The sequence below is a fragment of the Canis aureus genome, chromosome 31 (assembly GCF_053574225.1).
Source record: "Canis aureus isolate CA01 chromosome 31, VMU_Caureus_v.1.0, whole genome shotgun sequence".
NCBI classification, from domain to species: Eukaryota; Metazoa; Chordata; class Mammalia; order Carnivora; family Canidae; genus Canis; species Canis aureus.
Genome location: NC_135641.1, coordinates 41,556,003 through 41,571,262, shown reverse-complemented (window position 1 = coordinate 41,571,262; position 15,260 = coordinate 41,556,003). Strand labels below are relative to the sequence as shown.

The window sequence follows — 15,260 nt, the reverse complement described above, 5'->3', positions numbered from 1 at the left end:
ACCTGTATGACTCCTGTTCAAAAGGAACGGAACTATTTTAAAAGAAAATTCTGAATTGGTCAGTAAATTGTTTTGGGCTTTATTTGCTAGGCTGATGTGATGAGCTGAATTGTATGTCCTTGAAATTCACACTGAAGCCCTAACCCCCGCCCCTGTACCTCAAAATCAGACTATACTTGAAAACAGGGCCCTTTAAGAGGTAATTTTGTTCAATGAGGTCATGTAGGTGGGCCCTAATCTGATCAAATTGCTGTACTTATAGAAAGAAGAAAGTCAAGGACACAGAGTTATCAGGGATGTGCATGCCCAAAACGGCCATGTGAAGTCATAGAAAGGTGGCAACCATCTGCAAGCCAAGGAGAGAGGCCTCAAGAGAAACCAAACCTTTCAACATCTTGATCTTGGGACTTCTAGCTTCCCGAACTTTGAAAAATACATTTCTGTTGTTTAAGCCACCCAGTCTCAGTATTTTATTACAGCAGCTCTCACAAACTACTACAGCTGGTATACAGAATATATTTCATATGCAGAAACGAATTCCCTGATGACTCTCAAGTTATTGTGATTTATATATATTTTTTTAAGATTTTATTTATTTTATTTGAAAGAGAGAAAGAGCACATGTGCATGAGCAAGAGGAAGAGCCGGGGGAGAGGGAGAGAATCTCAAGCAAACTCCACACAAAGCCTGCAGCCCAACATGGGGCTCTATCCCACCACCTCAAGACTATGACCCAAGCCAAAAACAAGAGTTGAACACTTAACTGAGCCACCCAGGTGCCCCAGCAATTTATAATTTTGGAAATAGAGCAAGAATTTGGAATAAACATAAAATTAATGGGGAAAAAAATGCTAAGAGTTAAGGTAAGAAAAACACCATATATTTGTGAATATGTGTGCCATTTAAATTTAACAATGCCAAATTACTGTGTAAAGAATTCATACAATATATACTATAGTTTGAGGTTTCAGAAATACTCATATTTTTAAAATAAATATAAATGATTCTATTCATCTAGCTTCAGAGTGCAAAATATACCTTGTGCCTAATTTAGGTCCATTACCATTAAGTGGAATTTAAGAATATAATCAAGAGTAGTGCAGCATGCCACATGCAATGAAATGCTTGACCTACCATATTAACAATACTTTTTATTAATTTTTCATCCGACTTTCCAGGACAACTTTCTCTTATCTTTATAACAGGGACTTCCATTATTTTAATGGTCTGTGGAAAAGAGACTTAAGTATAAGATAAAGAAAACTATAAAATTACTTAAATATTGATGGAAGAAAAATAGTCTTTCCCTTAAAAAACTAAAATTCCATACCTTTAAAGCTTTTATAAGTTCTTCTTGTTTTCCAGCGTCTTGAACCAATATCATTCTGGTTTCGATTTGAGGCATTTCTTCTATTAAAAATAAAAATATTTAAATATGTTTATCAGGTACTAACATCAAAATTAACAGTTCTTAATCCCTCTTTTGGCTAAATCTGGCATGTATTTCCATCTTTGAGATCATAATATTCTCTAAAATTAAAATGACTTAATTCTGTTTATTTTTTAAAATCACTTTAGAGAAAGAGAAAACAAATTGCAGCAGAGTATACAAACATCAGCACTCCTCTTATCAAAAAAAAAAAATTTACTCTCTTGCACAGCTATCCTCTTCAAGCGCATGCAACTTCAGGAGACCCATTTATAAAGCAGTTAAGGGAAGAAGTGGCTCTTCACCTAACCAGTCATAACTGAATAAATTCTAACAGTGTTGCAGCTAGACTGCCCTCATACAAGGAAGAAGCAATATTCAACAATAAGATGCTTTCTCCTTCCAAGGTGGAAAGCATTGATCCAAATAGTAATCAAAAATCTACATAGTATAAATGGCTAAAGTCAAAAACACAAGAAACAACAGGTGTTGGCAAGGATGGGGAGAAAAAGTAGCTCTTGTGCACTGTTGGTGGGAATGCAAACTGGTGTGGCCACCCTGGAGAACAGGATGGAGGTTCCTCAAAAAGTTACCTTATGACCCAGCAATCACACTACTGGATATTTACCCAAAGAATACAAGAACATTAATTCAAAGGGATACAGGCTCCCCTATGTTTATAGCAGCATTATTTACAATAGTCAAATTATGGAAGCCAAGCATCCGCCATCAGTTGGTGAATGGATAAAGATGTGGTGTATATATAATGGAATATTAGTCACAAAAAAGGAAATCTTGCCATTTCCAACAACATAGATGGTGCTAGAAAGTGTAATGCTAAGTGAAATAAGTCAGAGAGAGACAAATACCACAGAACTTCACTCATGTGAGATTTAAGAAACAAAACCAGCAAAGTGAAAAATATGAGAGACAAAGCAAGAAACAGAAATTATAGAGAACAAACTGATGGTTATCCCAGGGCAGGGGAGGGGGCTAGATGGGTTATGAGGACAGGAGATCTGGAAGTGTTGAATCATTACATTGTACACCTGAAACTAGTTTCACACTGCATGTTCACTGGAATTTAAATAAAAGCTTAAAAAAATCTACAAAGTATAAAGAGATTCTGTCAACAAATATTTACTGAATAACTGTAGTCTGCTTAACAGTATTACAGTGAAATCCTAAACTCCAAATCAGAAAATTTAGGATTAAAATAGTGATTTGGTGTTTTGTTTTGTTTTAAGATTTCATTTATTTATCCATGAGAGACACAGAGAGAGAGAGAGAGGCAGACACACAGGCAGAGGGAGAAGCAGGCTCCATGCAGGGAGCCCGATGAGGGACTGGATCCCGGGTCTCCAGGATCAGGCCCGGGGCTGAAGGCGGTGGCTAAACTGCTGAGCCACCCGGGCTGCCTGTGATTTGGTGCTTTAAAGCTGATTAACAGGCTTACCTTCAACATATGAAGCAGATCCAATAAACACATTTTCCTTAGAAATTTCAGTGACTTTACAATCAAAAATAGAGGAGTCTGCCAAGCTCGTCCTTCCAGTAGTGGATGTTAATAGGCTATTGTCAGCCATTGTTAGTACTCTTCTATGTTGGCTGAAAAACATAAAGTGTGAATAAAAAATGCATGATCATTGGGCAAAAACAAGCATTAGAGGCTCTACTTTTATGTCTAGAATTCATTAAAAAAAAAGTATCATCATTCATCTTCCTTAACATTGAACCAAAAAAAAAGTCATTCAACTTCCGAGCCTCAGTTTCCCCTTCTGTAAAATAAAGATACTACTACCTGACTTACAGGAATACAGTAAAAATAACAATGCATGACAAGTACTCAGAACATTACCTGACATACAATGAAAATTCAGAAAGTAGTCGTAAATATTCTATCTCCCTCCTCCCCACCTTTGCCTTCAGCCAATCTACTCTTCTTCCCATCTCCATTTATAATACTACCATCATCCTTCAGATAAGCCCTGTCAAAACATAGATCTCCCCTTACTCTTTACTTCATTTGCCCTCCCCCAAATTCCTCAGTCCTACCTCAAGTACTCTGGGACCTCAGAGGAAGCATCTTTGATTATTAGTTCACTGCCAAAGCAGCTTCAAATTTTAGGAAAAAAAGAGCAGAGACCTGGCCCCCCTTCTCTATGCTCAATGGCCACTTGGTCAAATGCTGTGGCTCCAAACCATTCTCTCATCAGTTTCTTCACGTCACTCTCCACAAGAAAAAGATAATGAAAGGCACAACCCAAATCCAGTTGTGATGAAAACTGAATAGAGGACATCTTAAAGTGAGTGACAATTGAAAACTTCCATAAAATTCAAAGTGTGGACTCTTTTGGTCTTACTATGTACTTCCCCATCAATCATCACTCTAAGCCTCTCCAAAGGGATGCTCTGATAGTTGTTACTAACAGCCTCTATTTAGAATCAATGACAAATTCCATCCAGCCCCCCTTTAAAAAAAAAAAAAAAAAAAAAAAAAAGATTTATTTATTCATGAGAGGTGCAGAGAGAGAGGCAGAGACCCAGGCAGAGGGAGAAGCAGGCTCCATGCTGGAAGCCCAATGCGGGACTCGATCCCAGGACCCCCGGAGTCACACCCTGGACCGAGGGCAGACGCTCAACCACCGAGGCACCCAGGGATCCCCATCCAGCCCCTTTTTGTTAAGTCTCCTACACTTAACGGTTTCCATGAAAAAGAAAAACTCTACAAAGGCTCTCGTTCAAGGTTTCCCTAACCTTAAAACAAGTCGAGAGATGAACTAATGTACTTTAAGCAACGAAGGAGGGAGATTTTAATAATCAAAAACGTCATATGACTTCACATTTTTTTCTCCTATGCCTGTTTAAAGGGCATCAAAATAGGTAATCAAAAATTAAAATCGTCTCTGATAAATACCGCATGTGATCAATTTACTGCTGAAATAGTTTCAAATTTCGGAAAAAAAAAAAAAAAAGAGTTGTGGGGCAGTGGATGACATCCAGCGCTTCAGATTACGGCTGGAAATAACACTGATCGTTTTGACTCACATTGTAAGCTTTTTAAAAGATTCATTTATTTATTTATTTATGATAGAAAGAAAGAGAGAGAGAGAGAGAGAGAGAGACACAGGCAGAGGGAGAAGCAGGCTCCACGCCCCGGGAGCCCAACCTGGGACTCGATCCCGGGACTCCAGGATGGCGCCCTGGGGCAAAGGCAGGCGCCAAACCGCTGAGCCACCCAGGGATCCCGCGTAAGCTTTTTAAATAAAGACCATAGATGACGTCTCATAAACCCATCGGGCTTCCCTCTCATCCAAGAACATACTCAAGCAGCTTTCGACTAAATAAATGACTGTCACACGTGCCTCTTGTCAACCCGAAGACAAAAATCTGTCGCTTAAACATTCATTTTAGGTTTCCTTTTACTGCTTTACTTTTAAATATATATATATATATTTAGGCAGTCATCCTTCAGAGAAGCTAAACGAAATGCTGTGTGGGACGGTAACACCGACAGCATCACCAGTAACAGCGTCACCATCACAGACACGGTGGGTCAACATCCATTCAACGCCTAACCGACGCCTTGTTCCAACTTCTTCCGCTGGCATTTCCTCGATCCCTGAAGGTGTCCCTACGAGAGGCGGGGACTACTACCGTCTGCGTCCTACAGACCTTGCACCTGCAAGAGAGGGGTGAGGCAGGCACCCCGGCCGGGCCCACGGGGGTCGGGCCCACGGGGGTCGGGCCCCGGGCTGCCCGCAGGGGCTGCGCTTTCAGCCACTAAAGCCAAACAAATCGGGTCCCGGGAGGGAGGCGCCCGCGGGGGGCGGAAGGGCCTGACACCCTTAAAATCTGGAAAAAAAGAAAAAAATAGGCTTCCTCCAGGGAACACAGCCAGAAGAACCGCAGAGGGAAACCACTAGGCCCGGTGGAGATTAAGGCAGCCGCCGCCGGAACCGCAGGGATGGGGCGGCGACCCCTGCGCCCCGTCCCTCCTCCCTCCACCCCCCTACATCCCTCCCTCCCCCCGGCGGCGCCCCCTGCGCCCCGTCCCCTCCCCCCGACATCCCTCCCTCCCCCCTGCGCCCCGTCCCCTCCCCCCACATCCCTCCCTCCCCCCTGCGTCCCCGCCCCCTCCCTCCCCTCCCCCCCACATCCTCCCCCCTGGCGGCGCCCCCTGCGCCCCTCTCTCCCCCCTCCTCCCCTCCCCCCTCCCCGCCCCCCACATCCCTCCGCCAGAAGGAGCGAACCAGGTACGGGCTGACGATGCCCGGCCCGCCGGGGACCCCGGGCCCCAGCACGCACCACGGCGCGGCGGCCGGGAGCGCGGGGAGCGGGGAGCGAGGCCCCGGAGCCGGGCAGCTGCGGCCCCCGCCCCCCCACCCCCCGCAGGGTCCTCACCGCTCTCGGAAGCTCGCCGGGCGGCCCACCTGCTCACGCACCGACGCCCGCCTCTGCCGGCGCCATCCTCGCGGGGTCGGCCACCACCGATTCAAAAAGGGAGCCGCGCTCTCTAAAAGCCGCGCCGATTGGCGCAGGATGTCAACCGGCCTCCCATAGGCCGCGGCCCCCCGAGGGCGCCGATTGGCCGCGACCGTCCGCCCGCCTCCCCGTCCGCGCCCGCTGATTGGCCGCGGCCCTCCGCCCGCGCCCGCTGATTGGTGGTGCGTGCGTTTCAAATCACCCTAACGGCTCGCACGTCGGGACGCCGGGTGTGCGGGGAGGGGCCCGGAGGCGGCGGGGCAGGTGTGTCCGGGGCCGCCGCCGGGGCGCTGCCCCCCGCGACCTCAGCCCGGCCCGAGTTCCCGAGCAGTCCTCCCCGCAGCCAACCTTTTTTTTTTTTTTTCTCTTTTTTTTTTTTTTTAAAGCGTCACTACGCCGTCTACGTTGAACCGGTGCCCCCACGGGTGCCTCTCCCCAGCGCTTGCCGGGAGCTGCTGTCCTGCCAGTGCGCTTGCGCGGGCCGCGGCGCCTGCCCTCCGCCCGGGGCGCGACCCTGGGGCCGCCGGATCGAGCCCCGCGTCGGGCGCCCCGCGTCGGGCGCGCTTCTCCCTCCGCCTGTGACTCTCATAAATAAACAAAAATCTTATAAATAAATAAGGTCGGCTTCGGAGGTGCTGACCTGGGGCGGCGAGGTCGAGCCCCCGGGGTGCTGAAAGCAGCAGCCGCTAGTTCAAATCCTAATGTACGTTGAGCGCTGCTCTGGGCTGGGGAACCTCATCCTCAGGGTTTCTCCGAGGTTTTTTTCTTTCTTTTCTCTTTTTTAAACTATAGGTGGGCATTTGAACAAATGTCACTGAGGATTCCAGAGTCTCCTGGAGCCAAAGCCCATTGCTTCCTGCTGCCTCCTCCCCGCAGGGAGGTCTTTCCTTTCCCTGCAAAGCGTAGCCAAGAATCCAGCGTTTGTCCCGTAATTGTAATTGCTGCACGCCACTGTGAAAACAAGTCTCTGCCACTTTTTTTTTTTTTTTTGCTTTTTTTTTAATTTTTTTTTTATGGGAGTTCAATTTGCCAATATTTAGCATAACACCCAGTGCTCCTCACCCAGTCCCCCCAACCCCCCCCACCTCCCTTCCACTTCTAAGCCTAATACCCTATAACGTCATCTCTTAAGAAAAATACTCCCCGCCCCCCCACCTCCCCGCCAGGTAGGTTTTGCAGAGTGCAGGTGACAGAGGAAAGGGGAATCCGGGGCCCTAATCTTAGAGCCCACCCGATAGGAGAGGGGCACCGTGTGCTTGCAAAGGGAGGTTCCGGCCGGTCCCCGACAGGTGAGAAATCACAGAATTCGTGTTGCTGAGTTTGTCAGGCCACCTCCGAAGGCCTGAAAGGCCTGGAACACAATCCGGAAAAAAAAAAAAAAAAAAAAAAATGAGTGATGCCCTCTGCTAACTCTCGGTTTCCCGGTTGAGTCACCTGCAGATCCGCCGCTCCCGGTGATGCTGTGAAGGCCGCCAAGGCGAAAGGGGAGGAAAATGGTCACTGAAATTTCACTTTGGAATGCGCTTGCTTGCGGGTGAAGCCAGGTGTGCCGAGCATCCGGAAATTCCCGTCGCTGAAGCCTTACGCTGATGCGGAGAGCAGCCCGATTCCTCGGTGCGCCCCTGGGCCCCGGCTGCCCCCCACTCCGACCGCCGAGGGGCGCGGCCCGGGAAGCCTCCTTCGCTGGCGGGAGGCGGGCAACCTGGCCTCCGTTTGTCCTTCCCTAGAAGGAAGGGTTCAGTAGTACTTTATCTGCTGTGAGCATTTAATGGATGCAATTAAAACAGGTGCTTGACAGGCTCAGTCCATAGAGCATAGGACTCTTGATCTCAGGGTCATGAGGTCAAGCCCCAAGTTGGGCATGAAGCCTACTTTTAAATATATATATTTTTTTATATATAAAATATATATACAGCAAGAGGTTTCATATATATATATAATAACTCTTGATCTCAGGGTCATGAGTTCAAACCCCACGTTGGGCGTGAAGCCTACTTTAAAATATATATATATTTTTTATATATAAAAATATATATAACTTGATGGGATGAGCACTGGGTGTTATTCTATATGTTGGCAAATTGAACACCAATAAAAAATAAGTTAAAAAATATATATATAGCAAGAGGTTTCATATATATATATATATATATATATATATATATATAATAACTTGATCTCAGGATCATGAGTTCAAACCCCACGTTGGGCATGAAGCCTACTTTTAAAAATATATATAAAATTTTTATATATATATAAAAAATATATATATAGCAAGAGGTTTCATATATATATGTATATGTATTAATAACTCTTGATCTCAGGGTCATGAGTTCAAACGCCACGTTGGGCATGAAGCCTACTTTTAAATATATATATAAAATATATATATAGCAAGAGGTTTCATAAATATATATATAATAACTCTTGATCTCAGGGTCATGAGTTAAACCCCATGTTGGGCATGAAGCCTACTTTTAAAAAGTATTTTTAATATAAAAAATATATATATATAGCAAGAGGTTTCCAATATATATTATGTTGGAAATTGCAAAAAATATATATATATAATTGGAATTATATATATATAATTAAGACATACTCTGGCATATGTGAACATACAAGAAGTGTTAGCTGTTAATATTACTGCTACTGTTATCTCAACTGAGGGACCCTGTAAGTTGCCTGATGGGACTGGTGGTCCTCTACACAGCCTTCTCAGCCCTGAGCACAGGAGCAATGGCATCCATGCCTCCCTTTGCCCTACCCTCCCAGGCCACAAACTACTCCCCTCTCCAACCAACTCCAAGCTTGGGGCAGCCCAGACCTCCATCGCTTTCTTTCCCTACCAGAGGGAGGACGATTTTTCTTCTATACCAAATCTATTCTTCCTTTTCTCCTTTAAGGAAATCCTGCTGTGCTCAAGCTGTCTTCTCTGGTCTGGAAAGATATAGCTCTCTTGCTGCTGCCTTTGGCCAGGCTTTTGTCCCCTTCCAAGGCAGGTCCTAGCTGAGATTCTTTACATTAAATGTTAGCCTCTTTCTCCAGGCCCCTTCACTGGAAGTACAGTTGTTAAATTTATATGTCGACCTCTGTTTATATGGGGCAGATAGATACACCAAAATAAGGGGTAACTTGAAAGAATAAACCATCAAACAATTCCTGTGTGTCACCAACAACTCCCAGGATACCAAGTGAACAGGTTGCAGAGACAAAATACTATAGGAATTTAACTGAATTTAAGTACTTAGTGGTGTGTGACATATTTTCCCCCAAGCAATAAAACAATTTCTAAAGGCAGGGAATAAAAATTTTGGAGATGGAGAAAGTGAAATGTGAAAGATAGACCTACTGAGATGCTTCCTTTGGAGGATTAGCTTTCCCACCTCCATCTCCAAATTGGGTGACACTCTGGACTCTCTTGACTCTTATCCCACCCTTGCTCTTCTTCTAGTTTATTCCTTTTTATTCATATTTCCTCTCTTTCCTTCATTCCCTCATCCTCCATCTCCTTCTTTCAACTTCAGAGCAGCAGAGAATGGGGAGTTAGGAAAGTTAGTTTTGAGTTATGGGATATCTCTCCACCTCATACCCACCCACCCTCATACAATAAGAACCAGTATATCTGAAAAATTATAAAATCTGTTGCAATATCTGTTGTAGTGGACTTTGATTTAATTACCTAAAGTTGTTATGAAATACCTTATAATTCCTAGATTTTATTTTAAAACTGTGAAATATTGGGGCACCTGTGTGGCTCAGTTGGCTAAACGCTTGCCTTTGGCTCCTGTGGTGATCTCAGGGTCCTGGGATTGAGGCCCACCCCCTCCCCAGTTGGGATCCTCAGGCTCCCTGCTCACAAAGAGTCTGCTTCTCCCCTCCCTCTCCTCCTCTCCTTCCCTAACCCCTCATGCTCAAGCATGTGCACTTTCTCTCTCAAATAAATAAAATCATAAAAAATTAAAATGCTTTCATGTGGTTTGATCAAGTTTTAAAATATGAAATGTTATCACCCAATACTACTATTTTATAGTAAATTTAAATGTTTCATCATAGGATTGAATGTTTTACTACAATTAAATATTAACATTGTGATGTCACAGATTTTATGAAATTGTTTTTCTCCTTCTGGCAACATCCTTACCACCTCAAAGCATTTTTTAAGTACATACCTTTGATGCCACACAGTATACAAAGAATCGACCCCTCTAAGAACTTATCACTTAAGACATTTATTTCAAAAGTTTTAGTGGAAATCTGTCCTTCTTGGAATTAATAACATTTTCCAATGGAAAAGTCCTGTTTCTAAGTTTGTTAAAATGCAGCATCTTTTAACCTGTCATCTCTGCCTGTAAAACATGCTATAGAAATTACAGTCAGGGCACCCTGGGTGACTCTGCAGTTTAGCACCTGCCTTCAGCCCAGGGTGTGGTCCTAGGGACCTGGGATCAGGTGCCACGTCAGGCTCCCTGTGTGGAGCCTGCTTCTCCCTCTGCCTGTGTCTCTGCCTCACTCTCTCTCTCATGAATAAATAAATAAAATATTTTTTAAAAAAGAAATTACAATCACTGGGAGCCAGAGAAGCTATTTTACATACCTGAATAACCAGTAATTAGGATATGAATCGTAGCTTTATTCATATGAATCATTAGGCTATAAATCACTTAACAGATTTCCAAGACTATACGAATTTCACACTTAAAGTTTCACTTGGACAAAGAGAATTAGCTTTGCTTGATGGAGCAAGAGGTTTCCATATATGATGAGGCCATTATTTCAAATTATGTAATTTGATTAATAAAATTTTAGAAGTGAGGAAAAAAAAATCTCAGCTCGTTAGTCTCATTCTTTATCTTAAAGCTGAATTTTACCAAGGCCAGCACCATAGAGACTATATTCCTTTACCAAGGTCAGATAACTAGTTAGTGACAAAATCAAGATCAAATGTTTTATTTTCATGACTCTATTGTCTTTATTAAAATATTAATATTTATGTTTTACATCGTACTTCTAAAAATAACAATATCTTTATTCATAGTGCTTATATTTTTAATTTACGTCTGAAAACTTTAAGATACTTTCAGTTCAGCAAAAACTGAAAAGACTTGTTGGTCTTGTTCACTTACATATCTCCAGCACCTAGCAACAGTTCCTGGCATTTAGTAGGTGGTGCCTGAATAAGTCATAATTGTGCTCTACGAATACACCTTACTTTCTAATCCATTCTCCAACCTGTATTCAGAGTGACATTTTGCAAATACAAACTCATCAAAGCACTACTTCAATCCTACTAGGCCTGCATGGTCTGACCTCTACCTACATTTCCAGCTTCATTTTACACCACGTTTGCTTTCTTTGAGTTCTATACCTGCCTTCCTTCTCAAGGTTTTTTGCACCTGCTCTTCTATCTACCAATCCTTCTGATTCCCATCCCTTTAACCTAGAACAGGCAACTTCTATTCACCCTTTAGCATTTGCTCACTTTACCACTCCTGGGAAGGTCTTTCCTAACTACCCACAACTATCAGAGCCATTTTAACCACAGGACCTAGCATACAGAGGGCACTCAATTAAATATTTGTTGAAATAACAAGTAACTCGATGAGTGAATGAATGAACTTATTTTTATTGTATCAGTGGTGATTTTTTCAAAGATACTAAAGTTTCTCTTATTTTTACTTTTATCTAACCCATTATTTATGACATGTTTTCAGAAAAAATTAAATGGCATATTTCCAAAATTAATAAATTTACTTCAAGAGTAAAATAATTCACATCTTTGACATTCAAATAAATTACCCAAGAATTGAATGATTTTTGTACCACAGCCAGGGCAGCTATGAGTGGAAGAGAGTTAATGCTAATGGTACCGAACTGATTCAGGTAAGACTTGATAGTTTATGAACATAGGCTATTATTCATATCAAAACATGAGTTTTCCTACACTTTTATATGTTATACACTGACTACACTTTTATATGTTATACACTGACACGCATAAATTATCTCTTCCACACTATCAACTAATTTATAAATATCTGTGGTATCCCTTTTTTTTAAGATTTTACTTATTTTTTGAGAGAGAGAAAGAGTGCATGAGCAGGGGGGCGGGTATGGATGGAGAGCGGAGGGAGAGGGAGAAGCAGGCTTTCCACTGACTAGGAAACCCGATAACAAGGGCTCCAGGATCATGACCTGAGCCGAAGGCAGACACTTAACCTACTGAGCCACCCAGGTGTCCCATACCTGAGGTATCCTAAAGTAATACAATCTGCCTGTTTGGTTTTGACAGCAACCTTATCTTTGTAAAATAGTATTTGCTATGGCAACAAGTTGAATACTTTGTACTTGGCAATAGTTTTGTTGCTGCCATTCAAATGAATGGGAAAAAATGGAATTGTTAATGCTGGTGAAATAAAAATGGAACCAGGTCATCAAAAAATGGTGGGTATTGGATTTCAGTTGTATGCCCATTTGCAATAAGCAGTCTAACTGCGGGTTTAATAATGAAGGAAAAATTATGTGTAAGAAATAATAGAAATGCATTGGGAAAATTATTTAAAATGTGATAACTAAAAATAAAAAATAAAATGTGATAAATGATATATAAGTGCACAGTGCAACTATATATAAATCCTATGTGTAGAAAAGAATTAACTGAAGAAATACAAGAGATCTTCTTCATGTCTGTATCTGGCCAATAGCATTTAAGGAGATTATTTATCCCTCTCTTTTCCTTTTTCTTTCTTTTTTTTTTTTTTCCCTAATTTTCAAATGTTTTAGCATCATGTCTTAGTGGACAATTGTTTTCCCAGCTATTGAGCATTTAACCATTCCTTGCTAATAATAGTCCAATTTCCCTTTTGAGAAATCCCTCATGGAATACGGTTTTAGTAAATGGTAGTGCTTCTCTGTTACCACAGATATGAACAGGGCCACATTCTTCCCATGATTAAAACTCGGCCAATCAGATGCTCTTCATAGAACTTTGAATTTTTAGCATGTGCTGAAGATATGGAAAGGAGTAAGAATCATATGCATTCCAATAGCAACAGCAGTGTGCAGACCAGAGTCTTTGAGCCCAAATATCTTTGCTAGTGTTTCCACTACCTATTACTCCTCCTCTCTAGCTCCTGCCCATTCTAAGATTGATCCTTACACTGATTCTGCACCAAAAAAAAAAAAAAAAAAATCAATCTTTTTTCCTTCAAGATAGAATTGTTTTCTACTGCTTGTGACCAAGAATGCCAAGATGTGTTCCTTTTAAAAATCCAAATCTTGTCAGCTCTACCTTCAGAATAAATCCAGAGCAGTTCTTAGCCCCTCTCTTATCATTTTGCAGGCTACCATCTTCTCTTACCTGAGTTATTGCAGTAGCTACAAACTCATCTCCCCAATTTCACCCTTAAGCTTCCACTGTCTTTTCTCAGTAAAGCAGCTGGAACATTCCTGTTAAAACGTAAGTCAGATCTTGTCACTGTGCTCAACAGCCTTTAATGGCTTCCCATTTCTTCCATAGGAAAACTAGTGTTCTCACAGTAGACTTTAAGGCCCCAACACAATCCTCACTGACATCATCACCTACTCCTCTCCCCTTCACAGTTTTACTTATCTCTAGCCACACTGGGCTCTCTGCAGCTCCTCCTGTGAGGAGCACATGGGAAGCATGCTCCTAGCTCAGGCTGTTTCCTCTGCTTTTATGTTCTTCCCTCATAACAGGCATGACTTTCTTCCTCTTCTCCTTCAATTCTTATTCAAATGCACTGTCTCCATCAGCCTAGTTGGTGACTCCAACCAAAACTGCAGCCCCTCCCCAAACACCGCTGGTCCCCTTTGCCTTGCTCTTTTGTTATTTCATGGCCATTATTACCTGCAGTTATGTTACTGATTGTTATCTGTCCCTCCATAGTAGAATACCTGCCACATCCTAGGAACTGAGATTTTTTTTTTTTTTAAGAATAAGCAAAAGAAGAATGGGGAATGAAAAATCAAAAGGAGGAAGAAAGGAAAGATTTTAAAACTTCTAAATATTACTTACATGTTATAATGAGAATTCATTTATCAACTATTTTCAAACTTTTTTCAGGTTTTCATTTAAATTCCAGTTAGTTAACATACAGTGTAATATTAGTTTCAGGTGTACAACTTAATGATTCAATGCTTCCATACATCACCTGGTGCTCATCATGACAAATGCACTCTGTAATCCCCATCACCTATTTCCTCCACCTCCCCTGTGGTAGCCATCAATTTGTTTTCTGTAGTTAAGTTTCTGAGCTTTTTGAGTATTTCTTCAAATGAAACATCACAATGAACTCCTATATATAAAAACTACATAAAAGCCAAGCTGAATTGAAATAGGGGAAGAGGGACACCTGGGTGGCTCAGTCGGTTAAGTGGCTGCCTGCTGAGTTCGGCTCAGGTGGCAATCCCAGGGGTCTTGAGATGAGCCCCACATCTGACACCGCTTTGGGCTCCATGCTCAGCATGCAGTCTGCTGGAGTTACTTGCTCTCCCTTTCCGCCTCCCCCTGCTCGCTCTCTCTCTCAAATAAATAAATACATCTTAAAAAAAAAAAAGTTAAACATATGATTGCACAAGATCCAGCAATCCCATTCTTACTTATAAGAATCTTTGAGGAAATTTTCCTCATGCTTGCTAAAAACTGGAAAAAAATTAAATGTGTATCATTGATGAATGCATAAACAGATAGTGGTACATCCCAAACATGGAATGCCACTCAGCAATCTTCATGCAACAAAAGGGATGACTCTCAGGAGCATTATGTTAAGTGAAATAAACCAGAAACAAAAAGCTAGATGTTGTATGATCCCATTTATATAGCATTCCGAAAAAGACAAAGATAGGGACAAAAAACAGATCAGTGATTGACAGAGGCTACAGGTGAGGAAATAGGTTTACTACAGATGGCACCAGAAAAGTTTCGGGGATGGTGGAAGTACTCATGTCTTGATTGTAGTAATAGCTACACAAATGTATACCTTTGTCAAAACTCAAGAATTCCACTGTATGTAAGTGAAACAACACCTCACCAAACATACTTCTAAAACAAAATGGAATCTGTTTTCCATTTTCAAAATTTTCTAGAATGAGAAATGTAACAATTAAAATCCAAAATTAACTGGACAGGCTAAACAGTAGAATGTAAGTGTCAGAGAAAGAGTCCATTAACTTGAAGAGAGATTAATAGAAATTATTCAGTATTAACAAGACAGAAAAACTTCAGATAAAAAAAAATGAGAGCTTCAGGGAACTGTGGGAAAACATCACATATAATTGGAATCCCATTGGGTTTTTAAAAATATTTTATTTATTTCAGAGACCA

General features: G+C 42.0%; 1 protein-coding gene across 8 annotated transcripts in view; it reads right to left on the bottom strand.

Annotated features, from left to right (window-relative positions):
- ECT2 (epithelial cell transforming 2) overlaps positions 1-5,990 on the bottom strand; it is a 62,639-nt gene extending 56,649 nt beyond the window's left edge. For 3 of the 8 annotated variants that reach the window (XM_077880357.1, XM_077880356.1, XM_077880354.1), the window contains exons 1-3: positions 2,886-3,037; positions 1,331-1,410; positions 1,135-1,227 (exon numbers count right to left, since the gene is read on the bottom strand). In XM_077880357.1, coding sequence (XP_077736483.1) covers positions 1,135-1,227; positions 1,331-1,410; positions 2,886-3,015 — 303 coding nt within the window. In that variant the 5' untranslated portion in view covers positions 3,016-3,037. Of the gene's footprint in view, positions 1-1,134; positions 1,228-1,330; positions 1,411-2,885; positions 3,038-5,833 lie in introns of those variants that run through there. The other 5 variants (XM_077880355.1, XM_077880358.1, XM_077880359.1 and 2 more) reach the window with 3 other exon arrangements.
- Between the last annotated feature and the right edge of the window lie 9,270 nt (positions 5,991-15,260).